The 27,959-nt window shown below is 47.7% G+C and overlaps 1 protein-coding gene across 3 annotated transcripts in view; it reads left to right on the forward strand.

Moving 5' to 3' along the window:
- chrna2b (cholinergic receptor, nicotinic, alpha 2b (neuronal)) overlaps positions 1-13,477 on the forward strand; it is a 34,599-nt gene extending 21,122 nt beyond the window's left edge. For all 3 annotated transcript variants that reach the window (XM_068045621.1, XM_068045619.1, XM_068045620.1), the window contains exons 6-7: positions 5,735-6,767; positions 12,754-13,477. In XM_068045621.1, the coding sequence (XP_067901722.1) occupies positions 5,735-6,767; positions 12,754-12,879 (1,159 nt within the window). In that variant the 3' untranslated portion in view covers positions 12,880-13,477. The remainder of the gene's footprint in view (positions 1-5,734; positions 6,768-12,753) is intronic.
- The last annotated feature ends 14,482 nt before the right edge of the window (positions 13,478-27,959 follow it).

Genomic DNA, 27,959 nt, shown 5'->3' on the forward strand with positions numbered 1-27,959 from the left:
GCAGTGGTTAGCACTGCAGCCTCACAGCTCCAGGGACCCGGGTTCGATTCTGGGTACTGCCTGTGTGGAGTTTGCAAGTTCTCCCTGTGTCTGCGTGGGTTTTCTCCGGGTGCTCCGGTTTCCTCCCACAGCCAAAAGACTTGCAGGTTGATAGGTAAATTGGCCATTATAAATTGTCACTAGTTTAGGTAGGTGGTAGGGAAATATAGGGACAGGTGGGGATGTTTGGTAGGAATATGGGATTAGTGTAGGATTAGTATAAATGGGTGGTTGATGGTCGGCACAGACTCGGTGGGCCGAAGGGCCTGTTTCAGTGCTGTATCTCTAATCATAATCTAATCATAATCATAATCAGGACAGTAGCTGCGCCTCTCTGAAGGAGTTCCTGTTTGTTACCGGGATCTATTCAGAGTCTGGAACATGGTCGCCTCCAGTCAGGGTGCTCCCCCACCGGTGGAGGAGAGCGCCTCGGCTGTCTGGGCGGCCAGCACTGGGGACGGACCGATGGGCGGAGGAATAGCCGAAGCCCCTGGGACGCCCTTCACTGTGGTTGACAAGGGGGTTCAGGAGAGCAGAGCACTCCTGGCAGAGCTGATCCACGCTTGACCGGAACTGGTCATCGGACCCAGGCCCCAAAACCCTCCTCGGAAGCCGGTCCTGCACAACTTGAGCCACCTCTTGGAAATGCCCTCCGTGCCATTCCACATGGCGCAGAGGGGTTTCTTGGATGGGCTGCTCCTGCACACTCTCCACTTCCTCGCCCTTGTCTGCTGCCCGGACACATCGTGGCAGTCTGTGTTGCCATCTGGCAGAGAGGAGAAACCCCGATGGAGGTCTCTCTATGTGGGAGTCCTCCCCTTTACATCGGGGACCTGGGATGGAGGGTGCTGCGCAGGGCAATAGACTTTTAAGTAGGTTCACGGACTCCCAGGCCACCTGTACTTTCTGCGGCCTGGACGAGTCCGTGTACCATGTATATATGGAGTGTGCGAGGTTGTAGCCCCTCTTTGAGTATTTGAAGGGGCTGCTCCTCAGGTTTTGGCTGCACTTCTGCCCCACAATCCTGATCTTTGGGCTCCCGGTGCGGAGGGGCGTGGACCGGGTGGAGGATCTCCTCGTCGGTCTGCTCCTGGGCCTGGCCAAGGTGGCAATTCACAGGTCCAGGCTGCGGGCTGTCATGGTGTCCGTCCAACCTGATTGCCTGCCCCTCTTCTGAGGTTACGTTCGCACCCGGTGTCCCTGGAGAAGGAGCATGCGGTGTCCGCCGGTATGCTTGAGGACATCCGCGACTGGTGGACACCGTAGGGACTGGAGTGCATCGTTAATGCCGAGAATGGCATTTTAATTTGTTTTGTTTTATTTATTCGATTTTAATAAAATTATTTTATAAAATGTATATAAGGTGGGGCCTGGGGAATAAAGGCCCCCTCGGCGTATAAAAGGGGCCTGGGATATAAAAGCTGTCTTCAAAAAAAAAACAAAATGGGTTTAGATACAGAGTGAAGCTCCCTCTACACAAAAGAAACCAAAAAAAAGGGTTAGATTCACGTGACCCTCTATTAAAATAAAGGGTTAGATCGAGAGTAAAGCTCCCTCTACATTGTCTCACAATTAATCTTTAATGTGATGTGTACCTCACTAGGTCCGTCAGAGTGACTGACAGAGAGTATCTGACTGGCATAGATCCTTGTAAATGTAATAGATGTTGGATGGTTTCAGAGTCTAAATTCACAGCAACACCTACTTGATTTAATTAGAAAATGGAAAATGTATAAAATATACCAAAGGTGATAGACCCATTGTTTTTTCTGTGTGTCCTCTCCTGACTGCAGAGTCCGATGTGGATCTGCATGGATGTTCCCAGAACTGGCAGTTCATATTGGTGGTGTTGGTGCCTGGGGAACTTCTGCAGCTGTGCCACCTCTGACCGTCCTCTGGGCACGGCAGATGTTGTGAGATTGGTGTAGATGGTCCTCGAAACATGCTGAACCAAGTTTCAGTGCTTGCATCCATGTGGGCCGGTAGCTGCAGTGTTTTCCCAAGAGAGGTGGTCTGCAATGTTGTTGTAAGGCTGTTTTTTAGGGTGTCCTTATATCATTTGTATTGACCACCTTGAAGTCATTTGCCCTGAGGCAGTTCCCCATAGAAGAGCTGCTTGGGGATTCCGTAATCATCCATGGGGAAGCCGTGGCCTGCTGATCGAAGTTGAATTTTCTGGAAGGTGGTCTCCATGCTGTTGGGCCCAGCACAATGGAGGATTGGTATAAAAGGGGCCTGGGGTATAAAGGCCACCTAGAAAAGAAAAAAAAAATTGCGTTAGATACAGAGTAAAGCTCCCTCTACGTTGTCCCCATCAAATACTCCCAGGGGAGGTGCAGCACGGGGTTAGATACAGAGTAAAGCTCCCTCTACAAAACTAAGAAAGAAAAAAGAAAAAAAAACGATGGAGGACTGACGTTGGTGTGATTTTGTCTTGCCATTGAATTCTCATGATGGAACTCAGGTGTCTTAGTGGAAGCGTTCCAGAGCTTTGGTGTTGCCCCAGTAACAGACCCAGGATTCTGTGCCATACAGCAGGGTGGTAAGGACAATGGACTGGTAGAGTTTGATTTTGGTCTGGACTAGACTATAAAATATAAGAGCAGACTATTGTCTAGGGCAGGCCACATGCTCTCCCTCTACAATGGCTGTGCCAATGTCTCAAGGGCTCCTCCTGATATCAGTGCAAGTAAAGATATGAGTCACGTAGCCAGTATTCAGGCCAGCTGACACAGAGGACCAATGAGGCTCCGCAGATGCTGCCTGACCTGCTGAGGATTTCCAGCATTTTCCGTTTTTATTTCCAGCATCCGCAGAATTTTGATTTTGTAGGAATTGAAGAAACAGAAACAGGACTCGGGCATTCAGCTCTTCAAGTCTGCTCCAACGTTCAATAAGATCATGGCTGACCTTCTGCCTCAGCTATGCACTCCTGCAAAATCCCCATAAAGCAAGGAAATCCCCTCATCCAGGAAATTCTGTGCATGTCGGTACAACGTGTCAGATACCAGTCTGGTTAAGTTCACTGTCTCTGATGTTACCATACACGGTAATTTGCAGCCACAGTGTACAAGGGTTATCTATGCTATCAGAGATAGTGGAGGCATTGGTCACAATATACCAAAACTCACTGGATTCCGGTAGGGTACCAGCGGATTGGAAAACCGCTAATGTGACACCCCTATTCAAGAAAGGGGGGAGACAGAAAGCAGGAAACTATAGACCAGTTAGCTTAACATCAGTCATTGGGAAAATGCTAGAGTCCATTATCAAGGAAGAAATAGCAGGTCATTTAGAAAAACATAATGCAATCAAACAGAGTCAACATGGTTTTATGAAAGGGGAATCATGTTTGACAAATTTGTTAGACTTCTTTGAGGATGTAACAAACTGACTGGATAAAGGGGAACCGGTAGATGTAGTGGATTTGGATTTTCATAAGGCTTCCACATAAAAGGTTATTGCACAGAATAAGAGCTCAGGGTATTGGGGGTAATGTGTTGGCATGGATTGAGGATTGGCTAACACACAGAAGGCAGAGAGTCGGGATAAATAGATCTTTATCAGGTTGGAAAGCCGTAACTAGTGGGGTGCCACAAGAATCGGTCCTAGGGCCTCAACTATTTACTATCTATATTAATGACTTAGAGGAAGGGACAGAGTGTGGTGTATCTAAATTTGCTGATGATTCAAAAGTAGGTGGGAAGGCATGTAGTGATGAGGACACAAAGAATCTGCAAAGGGATATAGATAGGTTAAGTGAGTGGGCAAAAACTTGGCAGATGGTGTTCAATGTGGGAAAGTGTGAGGTAATCTACTTTGGTAGGAAGAATAAAAAGGTTGATTATTATTTAGATGGAGAAAGACTACAAAATACTGCAGTACAGAGGGATCTGGGTGTTCTTGTGCATGAAACACAAAAAGATAGCATGCAGGTGCAACAAGTAATTAGGAAGGCAAATGGAATTTTGGCCTTTATTGCTGGGGGTTAGAATTTAAAAATAGGGAAGTCTTATTACAACTGTACAGGGTGTTGGTGAGGCCACACCCAGAGTACTGTGTACAGTTTTGGTCCCCGTATTTAAGGAAGGATATACTAGCATTGGAGGCAGTTCAGAAAAGGTTCACTCGGCTAATTCCTGGGATGAAGGGGCTGTCTTATCAAGAACGGCTGAACAGGTTAGGCCTTTATTCATTGGAGTTTAGAAGAATGAGAGGTGATCTTATCGAAACATATAAGATTCTAAGGGGGCTTGACAGGGTAGATGTTGGGAATATGTTTCCACTGGTGGGGGAATCTCAAACTAGGGGACATAGTTACAGAATAAGGGGGCACACATTTAAAACTGAGATACGAAGGAATTTCCTCTCTCAGGGGGTGCTGGATCTCTGGAATTCTCTGCCTCAGAGAGTTGTGGAGGCTAGGTCACTAAATGTATTTAAGGAGGAGGTAGATAGATTTTTGAAATCTCGGGGAGTCGAGGGTTAGGCAGAGCAGGCCCGAAAGAGGAGTTGAGGCCTGGGACAGATCAGCCATGATCTTATTGAATGGCGGGGCAGGCTCGAGGGGCTGAATGGCCTACTCCTGCTCCTACTTCTTGTATGTTATAAGGTACAGCCAGGGAATGACACTATTGGAGAGTGCTGGCAAATGCCTGTAGCCATAGCGTCGTGATGATCTGAGCTTTCTTTTTACCAGGCAGTCGAATTGCCAGGTTTACCATGTGGCAGATTAACCATTTGTTGTAGGCTATGGTTCAACTGTCAGTCCTCTGCTCTGTTGCCAGGAAATCACCGATGCTTCGAAGTGACTACGATTGCTCCTCTTTCATTGTAACTCTCAGTAGGCCAGGAGGCAGCCAGGTAGTGTCAGGATTTATGTTACTGGTCTAGAAATTCTGAAGCCTGGACGAATAATCCTGAAAAAGGGTGTTCTGATCACACCATGTTTGAGAATTTGAACATTTTTTTAAAAATCTGGAAACAAAAAGCTGGTCTCAGTAAAAGTGACCACGAAACTGTCGGCTTGTCATAAGAACCCAACTGGTTCATTAATGTTGTCTAGGGAAGGAAACTCGCCATCTTTACCCAGTCGGGGCCTATGTGTGACTCTGTTCTCACAACAATGTGGTTGACTCTTAACTATGCTCTGAAGTGACAAATCTGTTGATGGTTACTAAGGATTGGCAATAAATGCTAGTCTTTCCTGCAAAGCCCACATCCTGAGAAAGGATTTTTAAAAATCGCAAGTCATTACTTCCTCATGGTTTGATGGGAAATGTCTGGAGAGATTTCACACTTGTTCGACAGAAAGATTCCATTTGATTTTAATGCACCTACTTGTCTTGTTAGTGTTTTTTGCTGATATGCAGAGATCAGCTTTGATAGGGGATAGTTGACTCAGTGGCAGCTGCGTATTAACCCAAGGCACCGTGTACTAAGTACTCCAAACCTACACTTATCGCAGGGAGCAGACCATCTAGATTGTTGTCATTTTAATCAATTCAGAGTTAGTTGCTCATTAATTCAAATTGATTGTCTAAACTGCAAGGACTGCATCTTCGAGGGAGATGGATAGATTATGTCTGGCAAGGATTAATTAATTATTCAAAAGTTAAAGTGCTAGCCTTGGCTCACTGATATCTTATTCCTTGGTCTTTGCCACTGTATAAACCTGTCATGTTTCTTGTTCCAGTGCAGATGGGGAGTTTGCTGTGACACATATGACAAAGGCTCACCTCTTCTCCACGGGTAGGGTTCAGTGGGTGCCCCCAGCCATCTACAAGAGTTCCTGCAGCATCGATGTCACATTCTTTCCTTTCGACCAGCAGAATTGCAAGATGAAATTTGGCTCATGGACACACGATAAGTCCAAGATCGATCTGAGAAGCATGGGCAGGAATGTAGACCTCAAGGACTACTGGGAGAGTGGCGAGTGGGCAATCGTCAATGCTGTGGGCATTTACAATGGCAAGAAGTATGACTGCTGCTCTGAGGTGTATGCTGATATCACATACTCCTTCGTTATCAGGAGACTCCCTCTCTTCTACACCATTAACCTCATCATCCCTTGTTTGCTCATCTCTTGTTTAACTGTCTTGGTTTTCTATCTACCTTCAGGCTGCGGAGAGAAGATCACTCTTTGTATATCGGTGTTGCTGTCCCTCACTGTCTTCCTGCTGCTTATAACAGAGATCATCCCCTCAACCTCCCTTGTCATCCCTTTAATTGGCGAGTACCTGCTCTTCACAATGATCTTCGTCACGCTCTCCATTGTCATTACTGTCTTTGTTCTCAACGTCCATCACCGCTCGCCCAACACGCACAAGATGCCCAGGTGGGTGAAGAAGGTTTTCCTGGATTTCATCCCCCGCTGGCTGTTTATGAAGAGACCGGGACCCAAGGCAGAAACATTCGCCAATCACTTCAGCCTGCTGGAGATGAAACTCGGCCCGTCCAAGTGCTGCTCCCAAATAGAGCCCGAGGGCCCCCGCTTCAGCCTGCCGCTGTGCCATCCCAGGTCAATGGGTCTGCACAGTCACGGTTGCCAGTGTCATCAGGAGCCCAACAAGTACACAGGAGGGGGAGCCAATCATGGCCAGAGAATCAGTCCAAATAATGGTGCTGAGGCAGAATCCAACCTGCTGCTTTCTCCCAGCATCATCCGAGCATTGGAGGGGGTGCATTATATTGCCAATCATCTCCGGGCTGAGGATGCAGACTTTTCAGTAAGTATTGCTGATGATGCTAGGGAGGGGGGTGTGGGGGGGGAGGAGGAGGGGGTTGGGGAGGGTATGTCCCATTCAGCAGGGAAGGGTGTGGGAATGGTTGGTGCTTACTCTGAGAGAGCAGTTGTGCGGGAGGATTCGGGATGTGCGAGAGGAGGGTGTGGGGTGAGGGCCTGGGGTAACATGTGGGGGGGGGGGGCGCTAATGCCCACAATGGGGAGGGCTTTGGGGATGGCGTTAGGTGAGGGGTTATATGAGGCTGGCACCCCCCTTACGAAGGGAGGGTTGAGGGGGTAGGTTTGGATGTGGAAGAGGAGGAGGGGGTGTGGGGAAAGGATGTGAGGGAGGGGTTGTGAGCAGGGATTGGGAGGGGAAGTGGAGGAGGGTTTGAGGAGATGGGGTGTTGGCGAGCGGGTGTGTAGGTGAGGTGTGAAGAATGTGGTGTAGGGAGGGGTTGTGAGGACGGAGTATGGGGAAGAGGCTGGGGTAATAGTTTGGGAGAGGGGGTGTGAGGAAGTGGGTTGGAGAAGGGTTTTGGTGTGGTGGCTGGGGATTAAGACAGAGATGAGGAGGAATTTCATTTCAGAGGGTCGTTAATCTTTGGAATTCTCTTCCCCAGAGAGCAGTGGAGGCTGGGTCATTGAATATATTCAAGGTTGAGTTAGACAGCTTTTTTGATCTGCAAGGGAGTCAAAGGTTATACGGGGCAGGCAGGAAAGTGGAGTTAAGACCACGATCAGATCAGCCATGATCTTGTTGAATGGTCGAGCAGGCTCAAGGGGCTGAATGGCCTACTCCTGCTCCCATTTCTTATGATGTTATGGTTATGGGGGAGGGTCTCTGTGGGAGGGGGGTTGTGGGTATTTGGGTCTCACTCACACTCTCAGCATTCTTCCTTTTGTAACCTTGGGTAATTTTGAGTGGCGCCCCTCTGTGGCTCAGCTGGTAATGCAGCAGCCAATGGGGAATTGAGTCTCAGCGATGGGGAGAACCCCAGTTACATTCTTGGACCCTGCTCTGTTCACGTCTGAGCCAGGATGGCTGCAGGAGCAGGAAACCTGGCTACATCAGCCCTGGGTTAGGGAAATAAAGGATGATAGAGGGCCTCCTGCTACCAATTACCCAGTACATGTGGGCAAGGATCTGGAGTGACTATATTGGACGGATATTCCCGGACAAGTCTCACATGTGGTGAAAGGGTTCTTGGGGCAGGATCTGTGTGGGGACATAAACACTTTGGAGTGAGGCCAAGAGCAAAAACATCCAAAGAATTTGGCACCTGACTCAGAGCATGTAACACAGGGCTGAAACAAATGGGCCTCTTTTTCGCCCCCAGAGACTGTGGATGCTCAATTGTTCTGTGTTTTCAAGACTAAGGGAATTAAGGGATATGGGGATAGTGTAGGAAGCTGGAGTTGAACTAGATGATCAGTCATGATCTTATTGAATGGCTTCGTCCAGTTCTGTTTCTTATGTTCTGTTGAAGTGCCGCGTTGCATTTGAATGAACATGTTCTGGGAGCGGTGATCCTGAGCTCGGTTCTGGGAATTGTAAAACAGCGGCTCACTGCCTCCAGTATTCGTTAATTGTGTCTTTGCCGCAATGTAATACTCAGGAATTAGCTTTCCTCCCAGGCCAAATCAAACCACACTGCAAACCGATGATCTCCTCTAAAGCATCACTAGGCTTGTTGGAGATACGCAGTGAGTCCAGAAATAGACTGCAGTAAAATAATGAGCTTTTCCCCAGAACATATCTTGCTCTCTCTTCTCCAGTTTTCTGGTTTCATTTTAGATTTCCACCAGTTACAGTTTTTTTTCCTTTACTTTTTTTGGAATTGATTTCATTTTCCAATTTTTCATTTTGTCCTTTATTTTTGCCTTTGTCCTATTAACTTGCACTAGTCACATCCCCAGTCCTGAACATCAGTCTCTGATTAGAATTCCCATTCGCATGGTGCCCACTTTATTGAGACTATAACACATCTCGTAAAAGCAATGTACAGCTGGCACGGGGGGAGAGACAGTCATATAATGTAATGGCATCAAGTAACCATTCAGCTTCAGCACTCTGCTTAATGTGAAGGTTACAAAGCTCAAAATTGGATCTTTTCCAATCAGTTGTTGGAGTCAAGATCATTGATTAGTTTGGGTTGAATATTAATGGAAAATATTTACTGTTTGTGAATGACGGAAATTCCTATTCAGATCAACATACGTGGACATTTATAAAGAGGAGAGGTTTTGGAAACAGATTTCAAACCATTATTTTTATCCTGTGTTAATCTTAATTGACAGTGGACTGAAAGAGTAGGTCAGAGAGAAAGACTGGTGCCTAGAAATTGGACCCCACCCAGAAGGTGCTGTGTTCTAAGCTTGCACCTAATGAGGCTGATGATAGGACTGCGAGGTACTGTTCCAACAGTCTCAGTTACAACCAGGGAGTGAGCATTGAGCCCCAGTCACTGCCTCAGCGGTCCTGGGGTGGGGAGGGGGAGGCAGGGAGGGTAGTGAGTGAGATTGTCTGGCTCTACCAGAGGGTAAAGTCCAGGAGGTGGGGGAGAGACAATCAGGGTGGAGGGGGGGGATCTGGGAGGTGGGGTAGACCAGCATCCTGTGGGTTTGATGGAGAATTACACTTGAACACATCAAAATGACAACATGAAAATAGGTCATTCATCCCAGAGTTCCGTGTTGGTGTTTATCCTCCACTTGAGTGATTGTATGAACTTGACTTGTATTCTCTTGAATTTAGGAGATTGTGTGGTGACCTCGTCAAGATGATTAAAATGTTTAAAATATTTAGCAGGGCAGATACAAAGAATCAATTTCATCTGGTACGGGGAGTCCAAAACAAGGGGGCACAATCTTAAAGAGCTTTTAACGCTAGGCTATTCAGGAGTAAAATCAGGAAACAACTTGCTGTCGGGCCAGATGGAGCTTTAAGACTGAGTTAGAGATTTTTGTTGGGTAACAGTGCGGGATATTGAGCAAAGATTAGGAAATGGAGTTGAGATACAGAACATCCATGATCTAAATGAAATTACGGAGCAGGTCTCAGGTCCTGATCTCATATCCCTTTATTTCCTTTCCTTCAGCCATCTGTCTCACCCATTCTTCAATGTTGACATGGGTGGGGAATTTCCTCGGAGCTACTCACACTCCTCTGACATAACTCGCCAGAGTGCAGTGGAAACACTGTTTAGTTGCATAATAGGAGAGAATGTAATGGGCTGTGGGAGGAATTTAAACGGGGGGATAGAATCAGTGATGGGGAGACTGTATATGGGTTGTGGGAGGGAATTAAACAGGGGGATTGCGTCAGTGATAGGGGAGAGTGTACATGGGCTGTGGGAGGGAATTAAACAGGGGGATTGCGTCAGTGATAGGGGAGAGTGTACATGGGCTGTGGGAGGGAATTAAACGGGGGGATAGAGTCAGTGATAGGGGAGAGTGTACATGGGCTGTGGGAGGGAATTAAACAGGGGGATTGCGTCAGTGATGGGGAGAGTGTACATGGGTTGTGGGAGGGAATTACACGGGGGGATAGAGTCAGTGATGGGGACAGGGTACATGAGTTGTGGGAGAGAATTAAACGGGGGGATCGAGTCAGTGATGGGGAGAGTGTACATGGGTTGTGGGAGGAAATTAAATGGGGGGATAGAGTCAGTGATAGGGGACAGTGTACATGGGCTGTGGGAGGGAATTAAACAGGGGTACAGCGTCAGTGATAGGGGAGAGTGTACATGGGCTGTGGGAGGGAATTAAATGGGGGGATAGTCAGTGATGGGGAGAGTGTATATGGGCTGTGGGAGGGAATTAAATGGGGGGATAGTCAGTGATGGGGAGAGTGTATATGGGTTGTGGGAGGGAATTAAACGGGGGGATAGAGTCAGTGATGGGGACAGTGTACATGGGTTGTGGGAGGGAATTAAACGGGGGGATCACCACCTGCAAGTTCCCCTCCAAATCACACACCATCCTGACTTGGAACTATATCACCGTTCCTTCACTGTCGCTGGGTCAAAAACCTGGAACTCCCTTCCTAACAGCACTGTGGGTGTACCTACCCCACATGGACTGCAGCGGTTCAAGAAGGCAGTTCACCATCACCTTCTCAAGGGCAATTAGTGATGGACAATGAATGCTGGCCTAGCCAGCGATGCCCACATCCCATGAATGAATAAAATAAAAAAAGATTGCACTTACTCCGATCAAACAAGGGAAGGGGTAAACGGTGAATCCACTCCCAGACCAGGTTTACTGGGGCTGGTTTTCTGATAGTAACTTTGGGGAGGAATTTTGGATTTCCTCCAGGTCAATGGCAGTGAAAGGGCTTCCGGAGTTCAGGAGGCGAGTACCCAGCTGCATCTTTGCTGATCGGAGTGACACAGGAAGGCGGAAGATGCTTTCATGCTAATAAATTCTCAGGGCTGCAATCAGCCGTCTTGAGTGTGTCCTTTGGGCTTGCTAGGGTGAAGGGAAATCCATTGCCACTGGAACTAACCCAGGCAGCTGGGTAGCAGTCATTGAAACCCATCGAGATGGACCTGTTAAAACTGCAAGGTTCAGGACTCCCAACTGTGCGTGCACAGGTCAGCTTGCCTCGGCTATTGATTTTCATGTCATCAGTCACACTTCTGGGGTGACATTTTTTGCATCGGAGTTCCCAGTCTAATTTGGTGAACCCCTTGAAACCTTCTTTCAGACCCCCTCGGGAATTGTGGATCCCCAGTTGAGAACCCCTGATTTAACACTCATTCAAATCTGGAGGTAGGAATGCTAACTCTGGTTGGAATTTGTATTCCTGGTGCTGTTAAGGACTGAGATACTCTGCAGTAAATTTAATGCTGTAAGAATGGGCCACAGAGAAAGTTCTGCTCGATGTTTGCTTTTTCTGGTTAGCGATTTATTTATTATTTAGAGATACAGCACTGAAACAGGCCCTTCGGCCCACCGAGTCTGTGCTGACCAACAACCACCCATTTATACTAATCCTACATTATTGCCCACATGTTCCCCACCATTCTCCGACCACCTTCCTACACTAGGGGCAATTTACAATGGCCAATTTACCTGTCAAGTTGTAAGTCTTTGGCTGTGGGAGGAAACGAGAGCACCCGGCAGAAACCCACATGGTCACAGGGAGAACTTGCAAACTCCGCACAGGTAGGACCCAAAACTGAACCCGGGTTGCTGGAGCTGTGAGGTTGCGGTGCTAACCACTGCGCCACTGTGCTGCTCCTAATTTAATATGAAGAAATTTCTTTACTCAGACAGTGGTTAGAATGCGGAGTTCACTACCACAGGAAATGGTTGAATCAAACAGCTTTAATGCTTTCAGAAGGAAACCAGGCGAGTAAATGAAGGAAAGGAAATGGAAAGATATGCTGAAATGCTGAGGTGAGGTAGAGTCATGTGGAGCATAATCACTGGCACAGTCCAGCTGGGCCGAATGGCCTATTTGTGTGCTGTTTATTTGATGCATTTCAATGTAATATGGCTGCAAAGAGAAAAGCACAAATTGCCTGTGATTTTTCTTTCGGGTTCGCTGGCTGTAGTGTCTGAGAGATTAATCTTTAATTCCTGGAGAATCCAAGACAATCTTGCTAAATTGGCCATTCTATATGGAATTCTCTATGGTTTTCCTAACTGTAACTAATCCAGTACATTGCAAATTCCCCTCCATAGAGTAGGGATAGTGTGAGTGGACTGTCTCCCAAAGAATGTGCCTAGTATATGCTACCTTTTCCACTAAGATCTGCCTGCGAGGGATGGGAATGCTACACCTGGTTTCTGGTTCAGGGGGAAAGTTGGTTCTGGAAATGTTCTCACTACAGACAGGAAACGTGGAAACGTCCCCAGACCAGGGCACGCCTCAGTTCGTGGCTGGATTTATCATTGGCATCATGCACTGGAAAGAAATTCTCAACCTGGTCAGCTTTACCTTTCTGTCTCTTCCCCCCTCCCCTCCTCTTCTCTTTTAGGTAAAGGAAGACTGGAAGTATGTCGCCATGGTGATTGACCGGATCTTTCTTTGGATATTTATCATCGCCTGCCTGCTTGGAACGTTTGGACTGTTCCTTCCTCCTTGGCTGGCGGGAATGATTTGAAACATTCCCTGTGTAAAGTGGGGAGAGGAGAGGAGTATAAGTTAGAGCTTCAATGTGGGGGAGCCACTCATAGCAACTCTCTTCACTGACCACCATCCCCAAGCAACACAGGAAAATACACAAGGTGCAAGTTATTTAATGGCCAGTCACAAGAGATTAACACTCAGCTCACACGTTAATCCCCAACTCTCCCGTTCCCCGACTGCATCATTTTTATCAATGTTTTCATGAAAATGGATATTAAATAAACTTAATAATCATTTTTAAAAATATGGATATGTGGCTGGAAAGTTGTAAAATAACAAAGTCTGTTCATTAAGCAGTAATTTGCAGATAAACCGTTTGATACTTTTCGATTTATTGACTTAGCATATTCTAGAAAATATTTGCCTCTCTTTCGACTCCCCCGGTGATTCTGAGGACATGTTAGCAGCGAAGGATTGCAGCTTTTCAGTCAGGAATTGTTCACCTTTCACCTCGCCTCTCCTCGGAATTCCTCATCAGTCTGTGTGTGAAATACAGTTGGATATATTCCTGAAGGATTCATCACATCAACTCCCCCTCTGCATTTCACCCACAAAATAAAATATTCGGATTGTCTGGATGTATTTGTGTGGTTTTTCTCTTGCTCCGAAGTGACTCTGTGAGATACTGGTGACCAATGTTTTCTGCAATTGTTCTTCCCATACTTTGAGCAGAGGTGTTACCGCCTTTAACAGAAACCTCCTTAAATACAGGAGTGCATTTTCAGATAGCCTTGTCTTCTGGTGTCCCATTTCTTGGCCGATGTTCAGAATGCGATTAATCAGAATATAAAATTCTCATCCTTGTTTCTAAATCCCATTCCATGGCCTCGCTCCTCCCTATCTCTTTATTCTCCTCCAGCTAACGGCCCTCTGTGCTCCTCCAATTCTGACCTCTTGAACATTCTCGATTTTAATCACTCCACCATTGGTGGCCATGCCTTCAACTGCCAAGGCTCTAAGCTCTGGAATTTCTCCCTAAACTCTCTAGCTCTCTTCCTCGCTTTCCTCCTTTAAGATGCCCCTTGAAACCTACAATTTTGGTTAAACATTTGGTCATCTGTCCTAATATCTCATAATGTAGCTTGGTGTCAAATTTTATTTGATAACACCTCTGTGAAGTGCCTTGGGAGGCTTTGCTGTGTTCAAGGCACAACATTAATGCAAGTTGTTGTTGTTGACACTCCCAGGGAGTGCTGCACTGTCCGAGGTGCCATCTTTCGCATCAGATGTTAAACTGAGGTCCTGTTTACCCTCTGAGGTGGATGAGAATGGTTCTATGGGAAGATTATCTGGCCATTGCCATATTGTTGTTTGTGGGATCTTGCTGTGCCAGAAATAGTCTGCTGTGTTCCCTACAGTTCAGACATACTTTATGAGCTGTGTATCATTTCAGGATGTCCTGAAGTCATGAAGGTTGCTGTGTTAATTCAAGTCTTTCTTTACATATATTCATGACAATACATTTGCTGAATGCTGAGTGGATGATCCATCACGGCCTCCTCCTGAGGTCCCCAGCATCACAGATGCCAGTCATCAGCCAATTCAATTAATTCCATGTGGTAACATGAGATGGCTGAAGGCACTGGATACTGCAAAGGCTATGGGCCCTGACAACATTCCGGCTATAGTACTGAAGACCAGTGCTCCAGAACTAACCGTACCCCTAACCCAGCTGTTCCAGTACAGCTACAATACTGGCATCTACACGACAATGTGGAAAATGTGCACAAAACACAGGACAAATCCAACCCAGCCAATTACTGCCCTTTCAGCCTCCTGCCAATCATCAGCAAAGTGATGGAGGGTGTTGTCAACAGTGCTATTAAGTGGCACTTACTCACCAATAACCTGCTCACTGATGCTCAGTTTGTGTTCCGCTCAAGACACTCGACTCCAGATCTCATTACAGCCTTGGTCCAAACATGGTCATAAGAGCTGAAATCCAGTGGTGAGGTGACAGTAACTGACTTTGACATCAAGGCAGCGTTGGACCAAGTATGGCATCCCCAAAGTCTGCCTACAAGGCACAAGTCAGGAGTGTGATGGAATACTCTCCGCTTGCCTGGATGGGTGCAGCTCCAACAACCCTCAAGAAACTCGGCAACATCCAGACAAAACAGCTCTCTTGATTGACACCCCGTTCACCACTTTAAGTATTTACTCTCTCTCAATCTACATTGGCAGCAGTACGTACCATCTACAAGAAGCACTGCAGCAACTCACCAAGGCTCCTTTGATAGTACCTTCCAAACCCACGACCTCTACCACCTCGAAGGACAAGGTCAGCTGATGCATGGGAACATCACCACCTGCAAGTTCCCCTCCAAGTCACACACCATCCTGACTTGGAACTATATCGCCGTTCCTTCACTGTTGCTGGGTCAAAATCCTGGAACTCCCTTCCTAACAGCACTGTGGGTGTACCTACCCCACATGGACTGCAGTAGTTCAAGAAGGCAGCTCACCACCCCCTTCTCAAGGGCAATTAGGGATGGAAAACAAATGCTGGCCTTGCCAGTGACGTCCACATCTCACAAATGAATAAAAAATACACTTAATCCACTAAAGGAGAGATATATTTTAGGAGATTTTCTTGCATGTTGTCAAGACCTTACACTCTGTGCCAATATTGAGCTCACAATCTCCTGTACCATCAGTAAGAGGCAATGTGCCAATGCACCATCGTGTGACAGACACACAGATTTCTTCCCATTCCATTTGATTTGTGAAGATTCTCATGTATTTGTTAACAAGCTGTGGGGAGAATTCACTCTCATTTACACTTGATATATATATATATGTGTATATATGCTTTATAGACTATGAGAAGGCATTTGATAGAGCCTACCATCACAAAATAATGGAGTGCTTGAACAACTAGAAATTGACAGAAATGATAAAAGGATAATTCCGAATCGATATTGGACTCTATCAGCTGTGATGAGAATTGATAACGGCTTGTCAGATAGTTTCCCAATCAAAAGAGGAGTGTGTCAAGGATGTGTACATCCCCAACTGTTCAACCTATAGACTGAAACGATCTTCAGAGACGTAGAACAGCTACCAGGTTACAATATTGATGGGTTGAACATGAACAACTTGAAATATACAGATGACACTGTACTGATTGCAGAGTCAGAAGAGATCCTACAGGAAATTGTGAATGACATGAATGCCAGGAGTGTGGAATATGGATGAAGAATGAATGTGAAGGAAACCAAGACAATGTTGATAAGCAGAGACCTAACCCCAGAAGTGAAAATTGAAGTAAATGGACAAGTTCTAGGGCGGCACAGTGGCGCAGTGGTTAGCACCGCAGTCTCACAGCTCCAGTGACCCGGGTTCAATTCTGGGTACTGCCTGTACGGAGTTTGCAAGTTCTCCCTGTGTCTGTGTGGGTTTCCTCCGGGTGCTCCGGTTTCCTCCCACATGCCAAAAGACTTGCAGGTTGATAGGTTAATTGGCCATTATAAATTGCCCCTAGTATAGGTAGGTGGTAGGGAAATATAGGGACAGGTGGGGATGTGGTAGGAATATGGAATTAGTGTAGGATTAGTATAAATGGGTGGTTGATGGTCGGCACAGACTTGGTGGGCCGAAGGGCCTGTTTCAGTGCTGTATCTCTAAACTAAAACTAAACTAAACTAAATGAAAAGGTTTACACACCTTGGGCAGGTTATCACAGATGATGGGAGATGTGACTGAGATCCGAAGGAGAATTGAGATAGCCAAGACCAGCTTTGTCAGAATGAAGGACTTGTTAACATCATAGAGTCATAGAGCCGTACAGCATAGAAACAGGTCCTTCGGCCCACCACGTCCATGCCGACCATAATGCCTAGCTATACTAATCCCACCTGCCTGCATTAATTCCATTTCCCTCTATGTTTTGCTCATTCAAGTACCTGTCCAGATGCCTCTTAAATGTTGCTACTGTTCCTGCCTCCACCACCTCCTCAGGCAGCTCATTCCAGATACCCACTATTCTTTGTGTTAAAAATTTACCCCTTTGATCACCTTTAAACCTCCTCCCTCTCACCTTAAATCTGTGCCTTCTAGTTTTAGTCACCCCCACCATGGGAAACAGACTCTGGCTATCTACCCTATCTATGCCTCTCATAATTTCATATACCTCTATCATGTCCCCTCTCAGCCTCCTTCGCTCCAGGGAAAACAGACCCAGCCTATCCAATCTCTCTTTATAACTCAAGCCCTCCAAACCAGGCAACATCCTTGTGAATCTTTTCTGCACCCTCTCTAGCTTAATCACATCTTTCCTGTAGTGCGGCTACCAGAACTGCAGACAGTACTCCATATACGGCCGAACCAACGTTATGTACAACTGTAACATGACGTCCCAACTCTTATGCTCAATGCTTCGGCCGATGAAGGCAAGCATGCCATACACCTTCTTCACCACCCTGTCTACCTATGTTGCCACTTTCAGGGAACTATGTACTTGCACCCCAAGGTCTCTCTGCTCAACAACACTCCCCAGGGCCCTGCATTCACTGTATATGTCCTGCCCTGGTTTAACTTCCCAAAATGCATCACTTCACACTTGTCTGTGTTAAATTCCATTTGCCAATCCATTGCCCACTTTCCCAGTTGATCTATATCCTGTTGTAACCTTAGACAATCTTCTTCACTGTCCACTATACCACCAATTTTGGCGTCATCTGCAAACTTACTAATCATGCCCCCTACATTCACATCCAAGTCATGAATATATATGACAAACAACAGAGGGCCCAGCACCGATCCCTGCGGCACACCAATGGTCACTGGCCTCCAATCTGAAAAACAACCCTCCACTACCACTCTCTGCCTCCTATCACCAAGCCAATTTTGTATCCAATTGGCTAGCTCACCCTAGATCCCATGTGTTCGAACCTTCTGGACCAGCCTACCATGTGGGACCTTGTCAAAGGCCTTGCTAAAGTCCATGTAGACAACGTCCATCGCCCTGCCCTCGTCAATCCTCTTGGTCACCTCCTCAGAAAACTCATTCAAATTTGTGAGATATGATTTCCCACGCACAAATCCACGCTGACTATCCCTAATCAGACCTTGCCTTTCCAAATGCATATAAATCCTGTCTCTCAGAATCCCTTCCAATAACTTTCCCACCACTGATGTAAGGCTCACCGGCCTGTAGTTCCCTGGTTTATCCCTGCTGCCCTTCTTAAATAAAGGCACAAGTCTTCAGTCTTCCGGTACCTCACCCGTGGCTAACGATGATACAAAAATCTCTGCCAGGGCCCCAGCAATCTCCTCCCTTGCTTCCCATAGCATCCTAGGATACACCTGGTCAGGCCCTGGGGATTTATCCGTCTTAATGCACTTCAAAACCTCCAACATCTCCTCCTTTGTAATGTTGATATGCTCCAGGATATCGCTGTTCCCTCCCTTGAACTCACTAACTTCTATGCCCTTCTCCACGGTAAATACAGATGAGAAATATTCATTTAAGACCTCGCCCATTTCCCGTGGTTCCACACATAGATTACCACACTGATCCTTAAGGGGACCTACTCTCTCCCTAGCTACATTTTTACTCTTAATATACTTATAGAATCTTTTAGGAAACTGACCCTGAATCTTAGGAAAAGATGCTGAGATATTATATTTTGTCATCTATGTTCTATGTCTCGGAGACATGGACAACAAATCAAGAGACTATTGATCAGCTGAATGCATTTGAGATGTGGACATATCGGAGGATGTTCTGCATATCTTACACAGACAGAAAGACTAATGAGGAAGTGCTGGAAATGGCTGGAGAAAAGAGGAAATTAGTGTATAATATCAAAGAGAGAAAGATACGATACTTCTGTCACATCATTAGAGCAGAAGGTAGACAGAGACAATTATTGAAGGAAAGATCAATAGAAAATGTAGGAGAGAGAAGCAGAGAAGAAAATGGATGACAGACATGACGGACTGGATGCAGCTGACCTATGCAAAATATGTTGGACAGACAGAGGTGGAGATCCATGAAAGTCAACCTTCTGGGAAGAAGATGACACCAGTGAACGAACAAACACTTGAGCAGGAATCAGAGACAAAGCCGAGGAGTGGAATGGAGCAGGGTCCAGAGCTGAAACCTGAGCACCTGTCTACAGGCAGTTGGTGCTTCCATATCTATGAAAGAAACATTAATGGCAGAAAACGCAAATTCTGTAGCAGATGGAACAGGTTCATTGAATTCTGCAGTAGAACTGATGAACTGCCATCTCGGTATAGTTGGTAGCTAATTAACATACTTCTGTTAATGAATAAATACACCCAGAACATTATCCATTATTTAAAGATCTTTGTGCAAAGCAATATGAAGGATGTTAATTTTGGGGAATGGAACATTTTTCGGCTCTACTTTCTATCCCACTAAACACTGATAGAGCATATACAGCACGAATTAGATACAGAGTAAAGCACCCTCTACACTAAAATAAACAGGGTTAGATACAGAGCAAAGCTCCCTCTACACTGTCCCCATCAAACACTCCCAGGACAGATACAGCACTGGGTTAGATACAGAGTAAAGCTCCCTCTACACTGTCCCCAGCAAACACTCCCAGGACAGATACAGCACTGGGTTAGATACACAGTAAAGCACCCTCTACACTAAAATAAACAGGGTTAGATACAGAGCAAAGCTCCCTCTACACTGTCCCCATCAAACACTCCCAGGACAGATACAGCACTGGGTTAGATACAGAGTAAAACTCCCTCTACACTGTCCCCATCAAACACTCCCAGGACAGGTACAGCACGGGGGTTAGATACAGAGTAAAGCTCCCTCTACACTGCCCCCATCAAACACTCCCAGGACAGATACAGCACTGGGTTAGATACACAGTAAACATCCCTCTACACTGTCCCCAGCAAACACTCCCAGGACAGATACAGCACTGGGTTAGATACACAGTAAAGCACCCTCTACACTAAAATAAACAGGGTTAGATACAGAGTAAAGCTCCCTCTACACTGTCCCCATCAAACACTCCCAGGACAGATACAGCACTGGGTTAGATACAGAGTAAAACTCCCTCTACACTGTCCCCATCAAACACTCCCAGGACAGGTACAGCACGGGGGTTAGATACAGAGTAAAGCTCCCTCTACACTGTCCCCATCAAACACTCCCAGGACAGATACAGCACTGGGTTAGATACACAGTAAACATCCCTCTACACTGTCCCCAGCAAACACTCCCAGGACAGATACAGCACTGGGTTAGATACACAGTAAACATCCCTCTACACTGTCCCCAGCAAACACTCCCAGGACAGATACAGCACTGGGTTAGATACACAGTAAACATCCCTCTACACTGTCCCCAGCAAACACTCCCAGGACAGATACAGCACTGGGTTAGATACACAGTAAACATCCCTCTACACTGTCCCCAGCAAACACTCCCAGGACAGATACAGCACTGGGTTAGATATAGAGTAAAGCTCCCTCTACACTGTCCTCAGCAAACACTCCCAGGACAGATACAGCACTGGGTTAGATACAGAGTAAAACTCCCTCTACACTGTCCCCATCAAACACTCCTGTAAGGCTGTAATTGGAGTTTTTTTTTGATGAAAGATAACTGAAACCAGGTGTAAGGTGTCGGGATATGATTTTCCACCGCTGTTTTATATTACCGAACCATATGATCAATGGAAGAATGAAGTTGATGTATGGACACGGGTTATGTCTTTACCAAAATGGAAGTAAGGGATAGCTCTTGCACTTTCACTTCCTGCCAGAAGCAAGATCAGGGGTAAAGCGTTCTCGGAACGAGGCTCATCATTTGAAAAGTGAGGAAGGTTTGGACAATCTCTTAAAATTTATGGATAATATTTATATGAAAGATGACTTATTGAGTGCCTATGAGGCATGGTTGGACTTTGATAAATTTAGAAAAATGGATGGTTTTTCCATAGAAGAATATATTATGGAATTTAACCGACTATATGTAAGGTTACAATGATTCTATTTGGAAAATGCTAGATCAGTACTTGCCTTCAGATTGTTAGATTGTGACATTCCTCGTGGTTTATTGGCACTGATTATACATTGACAGAATCTGCACAAATAATGGACGCCTGATGATGCACCATGTACTTCACATGCACATATATTGGACCTTTGCAAGCCACAGATTGTGGCAGATAATGGGCTGACTGAGAGTGGACCAAGTGTTAGTTAAGATCCAGATAAGGCCATTTATCCCAAAGGTCAACTACTGAAAGTTGGGATGGGAGTGACATATATGCCAGATCGGACTAGTGAATGGAGGGAAGCCACCATTATAGGAAGAACAGGAAAGGCCACAGGGAAATACAAACATTGGCTGAATATGCAAGACAAGGGACAGGGTATTAGACCTATAGATAGGCAGAAGGAAGTGAAAATATGGAAAGCCTGAAAAAGTTCAGACAGTGGGCCTGAAGATGATCATAGTCCAAGGAAAAGGTCACAAACTTGTGAAAGGAAGTCTGGTTGTCGGAGGGACAGGTCGAGGATCAGTCCAGAAAGGGATAGGAACTCTAGCAGGGGACGTGGTTTCACAAGAGCAAGGACCAGAGAGCAAGCGAGGAGCGCCACAAGAAGTAGGAGCCCTGATGACAGAGAAGCTCTAGTGACTACTAACAAGTTAGATGGATAATAGGTAAACGATGCAAAACATAAAGAGCTTGACAGTTGGAGAGAGTTTGGCATTTACACGGAGGTGCCAGATAGAGGACAACCAGCATTGTCCATAGATGGATCTGTACAGAGAAAGTACTTCCCGATGATGCGTGTAAAGCAAAGGCCAGACTTGTAGCTCGTGGATTTGAGGAATGACTAGGCAACAAGAAGGTTAGAGTGGACTCCCCAACAACAGGAAAAGCAAGTTTGAGGATTTTCCTAGCCTTTTTAGCGACTTATGGGAATGTAAGTGCATTGACATCAAAGAAGCATTTTTGCAAGGGGAGAAATTTCAAAGGGAAATATTTTTAAAGCCACTAAAAGAGGTTGGAGATATAGAAGGGTAATAATGGAAGATAAACAAGCGTGTGTATGGGCTAAACGATGCATCCAGGGTGTGGTATTTTTCAGTTAGGTCTGTCCTACTAAAAGCTGATTGTATTCAGCAAAAAGCAGATCTGGCAATGTTTTATTAGTTATATGAAGAAAAACTAGCAGGCATTTTCTTGATGCACACAGGTGATTTTCTGTGGGGTGGATCTGCAGCATTTGAGAAATTTGAGGTAGATAAAGTTCTACAGGAATTAAAATTTGGAATTCAGACTTCCGGAGCTTTTAAATATTTAGGGCTTAATATTAGGCAGACTAAGTTAGGGGGTAACCCTACATTAACAGTCTTACCTAGAGAATGTTAATAGGATCCCAATAAATCGGGCTAGATCCTCACAAAAGGAAGACTCTGCAACCAAGGAAGAAGTAGACCAGTTAAGGAGCTTAATTGGGCAGTTAAACCGGTTGTGCACACAAACTCAGCCGAATGCTTGCTATGATGTATTAGAATTGAGCACCATGCTGAAACAGGCTACTGTTGGGGAAGTGCTGAAAGAAAATAAGACATGAAGAAATTGAGTTTAGACAAATGTCCGCTCGAGTTTCTAGCACTGGGTGACCCAGAAGAAATGAAATTAGTAATTTTTAGTGACTCCTCACACGCTAATCTTCCCAATGGTTATTCGAGCGTAGCAGGGTTCATTATATTTTTGGTGGGAAGAAATGATAAATGTTGTCCATTAGCCTGGGAATCAAAGAAAATAAAGAGAATAGCTAAAAGCACCTTAGCTGCTGAGACACGTGTACTGATAGAAACGATAGATATGGCTATGTATTTATTGAGTATGTTAAAGGAACTCTTAGATAAGGGGCAATCAGAGAAAGTTTTTCCAAAAGAATGCTACATAGATAACTATTTTCTCTGGGACAATGTCCATTCAATTAAACGTGTCACAGAAAAGAGGTTGAGGATTGATCTCGCAAGCATAAAAGAAATGTAAGAAAGAAAATAAATTTCCAAAATAAAATGGGTGGACGCAAGTCTTCAGCTGTCCGATTGTTTTACAAAAAGAGGTGTTTGTTCAAAGAAATTGTCTTTTGTTATGATGAGATAGGAAAACGTGGGAATTTTTTTATGTTAAGATTACTTTGTAATTCTTTTAAGCAAGTTATTTTGTTAAAAAAGGGGGGAATATACAGCATGTTAATGGCTGATGCTGTTGAAGGTTGATGGATAATGTAAGATAAAGAAAAATGTGTTATTATTTTGCCTCACTTTTCCATTTTATGTATATGTATTTAATTTAAAGAAAAGAGGGGAATCTGTTAGTGTCAAATAAGTTCTGTTAATGGATGTTAAATACCTAGTATTAATAGGGTGAACAGGTGTTGGGTGTTGTTAGGAATGGAGAAGTACGTTTTGTGGAAAGCAGTAAACAGTCTCCACCAAAGCATCTTAGTCTCAGTGTCTTCTCCACAAACAGGCTTGGAAGTTCCTCTAACATACACTGTCCTATCAAACACGCCCAGGGCAGGTACAGCAGGGGATTAGTTACAGAGTAAAGCTCCCATTACACTGTCCCATCAAACACTCCCGGGGCAGGTACAACAGGGAGTTAGATACAGAGTAAAGCTCCCTCTGCACGAACCATCAAACACTCCCAGGGCAGGTACATCATGGGGTTAGATACAGAGTAAAGCTCCCTCTACACTGTCCCATCAAACACTCCCAGGACAGGTACAGCACGGGGTTAGATACAGAGTAAAGCTCCCTCTACACTGTCCCATCAAACACTCCCAGGACAGGTACAGCACGGGGTTAGATACAGAGTAAAGCTCCCTCTACACTGTCCCATCAAACACTCCCAGGACAGGTACAGCACAGGGTTAGATACAGAGTAAAGCTCCCTCTACACTGTCCCATCAAACACTCCCAGGACAGGTACAGCACGGGGTTAGATACAGAGTAAAGCTCCCTCTACACTGTCCCATCAAACACTCCCAGGACAGGTACAACACGGGGATTGGCTGCCCACTGATTTGGGAGCCTGAGTGCATCAACGAGGTGCAGCTGAGAGTGCTGGTGGCAGTTGGAGGTTGCAGAGGTGGAGAGAGGAGCTACACTGAGCAAGGGAGAGCTTCTACAAACAAGCAGAGGAAAACTCCAACAACAATCACCTTTAAAAGAGAAGAAAGTGACATTCTTTTTTTTGTTGGAAACAAGGCTTTGTCTGGAGGTGGGTGCTGAACACCAGTAATTTACTTTGGACTGTTGGGGGAGGAACAAGTGGCTGGAACAACAAGGGGTGGGGCTGCCAATTCAACAGGAGTCTGTGCTGCTGCAAAAGCACACAGGGAAGCTCCCTCCCCACCCCAATTGCCAAGCCTGGGTCAGCTGAAGCTGCCCAGCTAAACAGACGGAAGGGGATAGATAGTGCCTGGGCAGCTTCAGCTGACCCAGGTGAAGACGACTCCCCCAACCAGAAGACCGGAAGACCAACTTCAAAGACTGTTTGTTTTAAGTGTACTGTGAGCACCACCTCCAGAAAGCAAGTCATCCCTTCCAGCCTGCCTTTGCCTCTCCTCTCTTACCTCAGCCTCTCCACTAACCTGTTGTTTGTTTGTTTGTCTTTTCAAATCTTTCTGTGAATCTGTTATTTAGTGTGCAAGTCCACAATTTGGGGTGGGTTTAGCTCTTGGACCCATGGCAAGCCCTTCATCACCGGTGGCGGGGCCCTCTACTACCTACGCAGCTGCAGCTTCTGTGGCTGCCCACGTGGCCCCGTCACCCTTTAAATTATTGACATGCAGCCATGGGGTGAAGAGCTATCCCCACCCCAACATGTCTATTGAGGCCTGCGTTAAGGCAATGGCCGTGGTTGTCAGCCCCTCGGCCATTGTTGCGGCCTCAAAGATGTATGGGAAGGCTGTGTTCTTTTTGAAGACCGAGCGGGCGGTGTCCCTGGCCCTGAGTAAAGGGCTCACTGTGGGGGGGACCTTCCTGCCAGTGGACCCTCTGGGGGCCACTGCGCATCGGATAATGTTGTCCAACGTCCCACCCTTCATTCCCAGTGAGCTCCTCCTCCCCCACCTGCACCATCTGGGGGAGGTGAGGTCGGGGATCACCCCAGTCCGGCTTGGTCTTCGGGAGCACAGCCTCCAACATGTCTACTCCTTCCGCCGCCAGTTATTTATGCAGCTGGCGCGGGAGGAGGACATGGAGGGCCAATTTAATGTGGAGTTCCAGGGGACGGCCTACCGCGTCTTTTGGACCTCGGACGGGGCGCAGTGCCACGTCTGCAAGGGGGTGGGGCATGTTCGGAAGAACTGCCCCAACCTCCCGGCCGCCAGCTCCACCTCGGCGGCCCAGAGTGGTTCCACAGCACCTCCTCCCACTCCCCCCGCACATCCAACAGACACCGCTCAGTCGGTTCCGGAGGCTGTGGTTTTCACAGCCTCTGGCGGGGAGGGGAGCGTCCGTCCGAGCGGAAGGAAGACGCGGGGAAAAAAGAAACATCGTGAGGCGCGTCCCCTGGACACTTTGACTCAACCCGAGCCTGAGCTCAGCCCAAAGCCCATTCCCATGGAATCCACCTGTCCCAGGGCTGGGCTCAGGCCCAGGGTGACGAAAAAAGGAAAAAAGGGTGCGGAGGCGGAGGCCTCTGATGACATGGAGGTCTCTGAGTCTCCGCGCCCAAGTGCGAAAAAGAGGAGAAGGCACCCCTCCACAGAAATAACACAGGGCCCTGAGGTGCAGGGCCCATCTGTTGGAGGTGAGCTGCCTCCTGTTTCTGGTCCTCAGGTGCCCCCTACCGCCACCACCAAGGCTGCAAAGTCCGGGCAGGTGCTCCCTATTCCTCAGGATGGAGGGGAGGGGATGGCCCCGGTACGTGAGGCCCCTCCTGAAGGAGTAAGTGGGGCCCTGCTTGTGGTGGGGGAGCCTGGGGAAACCGCCCATTCCGCCACTGCTACTGGGTCGGGTGTCCTGAATGAAGGGGAGGGCGAGGCCCCAGAGGGCCGGGCCTCCCAGCCGGAGTCCACCACCAACCAGGAGACACCCGACCCAGTTATAACTGAGAATGCTGCCCCATCTGCTGGGCCTGTGGGTGCTGGCGGAGCGGGAGATGGCCTCCTCTCGCCGCCTCCAGTCTCGGCTCCGGCTGGTTTCCCGGAGTCCGGAACTTCTGTCTCCCCTGGACCAGTCATTGGCCTGGGGATGGAGGTGGAGGGGGGTCCTGAACCGCTGTTGCCTACAGGCTCCAGTTTCACAATAGAACCCAGAGAGGACTCCTCCGCCATCGATCCTGGGGGTGGGATCGTGACGGAGGCGGGACCAGCTGGCGCGGCCGGGACGTCCGCCCCACAGTGTGTGGTGGATGTGTCGGCCGCTGGCGGTGACGACCCGGAGGAGGATGGGGATTCGGTGCGGGGCACGGAGGATGATCTTGATTCCATCGCCAGTGAGGTGGTGGAGTCCCTCGTGCCTCCCACCGAATCTCCTCTCATCCCCACGGCGGAACTCCGGGATTTCCTCGCGGCTTGCAGAGGTTGCCGCAATAAAGTTCAGCTGGCCCTCGACCGTTGGTCGAATCTGGCGCTGATCATCCAGTCCGTCCGTGCCGCCCTTAAGATAGCGGGCAAGCGCGCGGACGTGAAACTGGTTGAGAGGCGCCGTTTTAATGTGTTCCTCAATGGGTTGCTGGGGGAGTGGAGGGCCAGGTGCACTTCCACTCCCTCCTCACAGTGAGCTGTTGGTGACGGGTTTTACGTACCTTTGACATGAAGATAACCATAGCCAGCCTCAACATCAACGGCAGCAGAGGGGCTCACCGCAGATTTCACAATCTCTCAGTCCTTAGGGAAGGGAGATACGCGGTGAGCTTTCTGCAGGAAACCCACACCGTTCCGGGAGACGAAGCCACCTGGCTCCTGGAGTGGCAGGGTGGGGTCTACATGAGTCACCTCACCCCTATTTCTAGTGGGGTGGCTATCTTGTTGGCCCCGACTTTTCAGCCGGAGATCTTGGGGGTCAAGGAGCTAGTGCCGGGCCGCTTGCTCCACCTCGCCGTTCGCCTGGGTAGCGTGCCGCTCCACTTTGTGAACGTGTACGCGCCCAGGCCCGGCGCTTTGCAAGCGCGCTTCTTTGAAGAAGTGTCCGCTCTCTTGAGCTCCATCGATAGCGGCGAGTGCATCATCCTCGGGGGGGATTTTAACTGCACCCTCGAGGTGGGGGATCGCTCCGGTCCCCAGCGCGGCCAAGCGTCGGTGGAGAAGTTGAGGGGACTGATCAGCTCCCTTAACTTGGTGGACGTCTGGCGGAATCTCCATCCCGACTCCAGCGCCTTCACGTGGAGGTCTGGAGGAGGGGGGTCGCGAATCGACCGCCTCTACATTTCGCAGGCGTACGTCTCCCGTGTCTCGGCGGCCTCCATGCGGCTGGTGCCGTGCTCGGACCACCGCCTGGTGTGGGCGGAGTTCACTCCGCTCCGCACGCGGGCGGGGTCCGCGTACTGGCACTTTAACAACCGGCTGCTGGAGGACGTGCGATTTCGGGACTCGTTCTGTCGATTCTGGGCCGACTGGAGAAGGAAGCAGGGGGGCTTCCCCTCCTTGAGGCTATGGTGGGATGTGGGCAAGACTCACATCCGCGTCTTCTGTCAGGAGTACGCGAAGGGGTCGACCAAGAGGCGGGAAGCCGAGGTCGGGCGCCTTGAGAGGGAGGTGCTCGACTTGGAATCCCGCCTCGGTCATGCCGTCGCGGACCCGGCCCTGTGGCAGGCGTACAAAGAGAAGAAGGGCGCGCTGAGGAACCTGCAGCTCATAGGGTCCCGAGGCGCGTACGTGAGGTCGCGGATCCAGATCCTGGAAGATTTGGACCGCGCCTCACCCTTCTTCTACTCGCTGGAAAAATGGCGGGGGGTCCGTAAGCAGCTCGTCGAGCTGCTGGCCGACGACGGATCCTCCATCACGGATCCGGAGAGAATGGGCCTCCTGGTCCGGACGTATTACAGTGCGTTGTTCTCTCCGGATCCGTCC

The sequence above is a fragment of the Heterodontus francisci genome, chromosome 13 (genome assembly GCF_036365525.1).
Source record: "Heterodontus francisci isolate sHetFra1 chromosome 13, sHetFra1.hap1, whole genome shotgun sequence".
NCBI classification, from domain to species: domain Eukaryota; kingdom Metazoa; phylum Chordata; class Chondrichthyes; order Heterodontiformes; family Heterodontidae; genus Heterodontus; species Heterodontus francisci.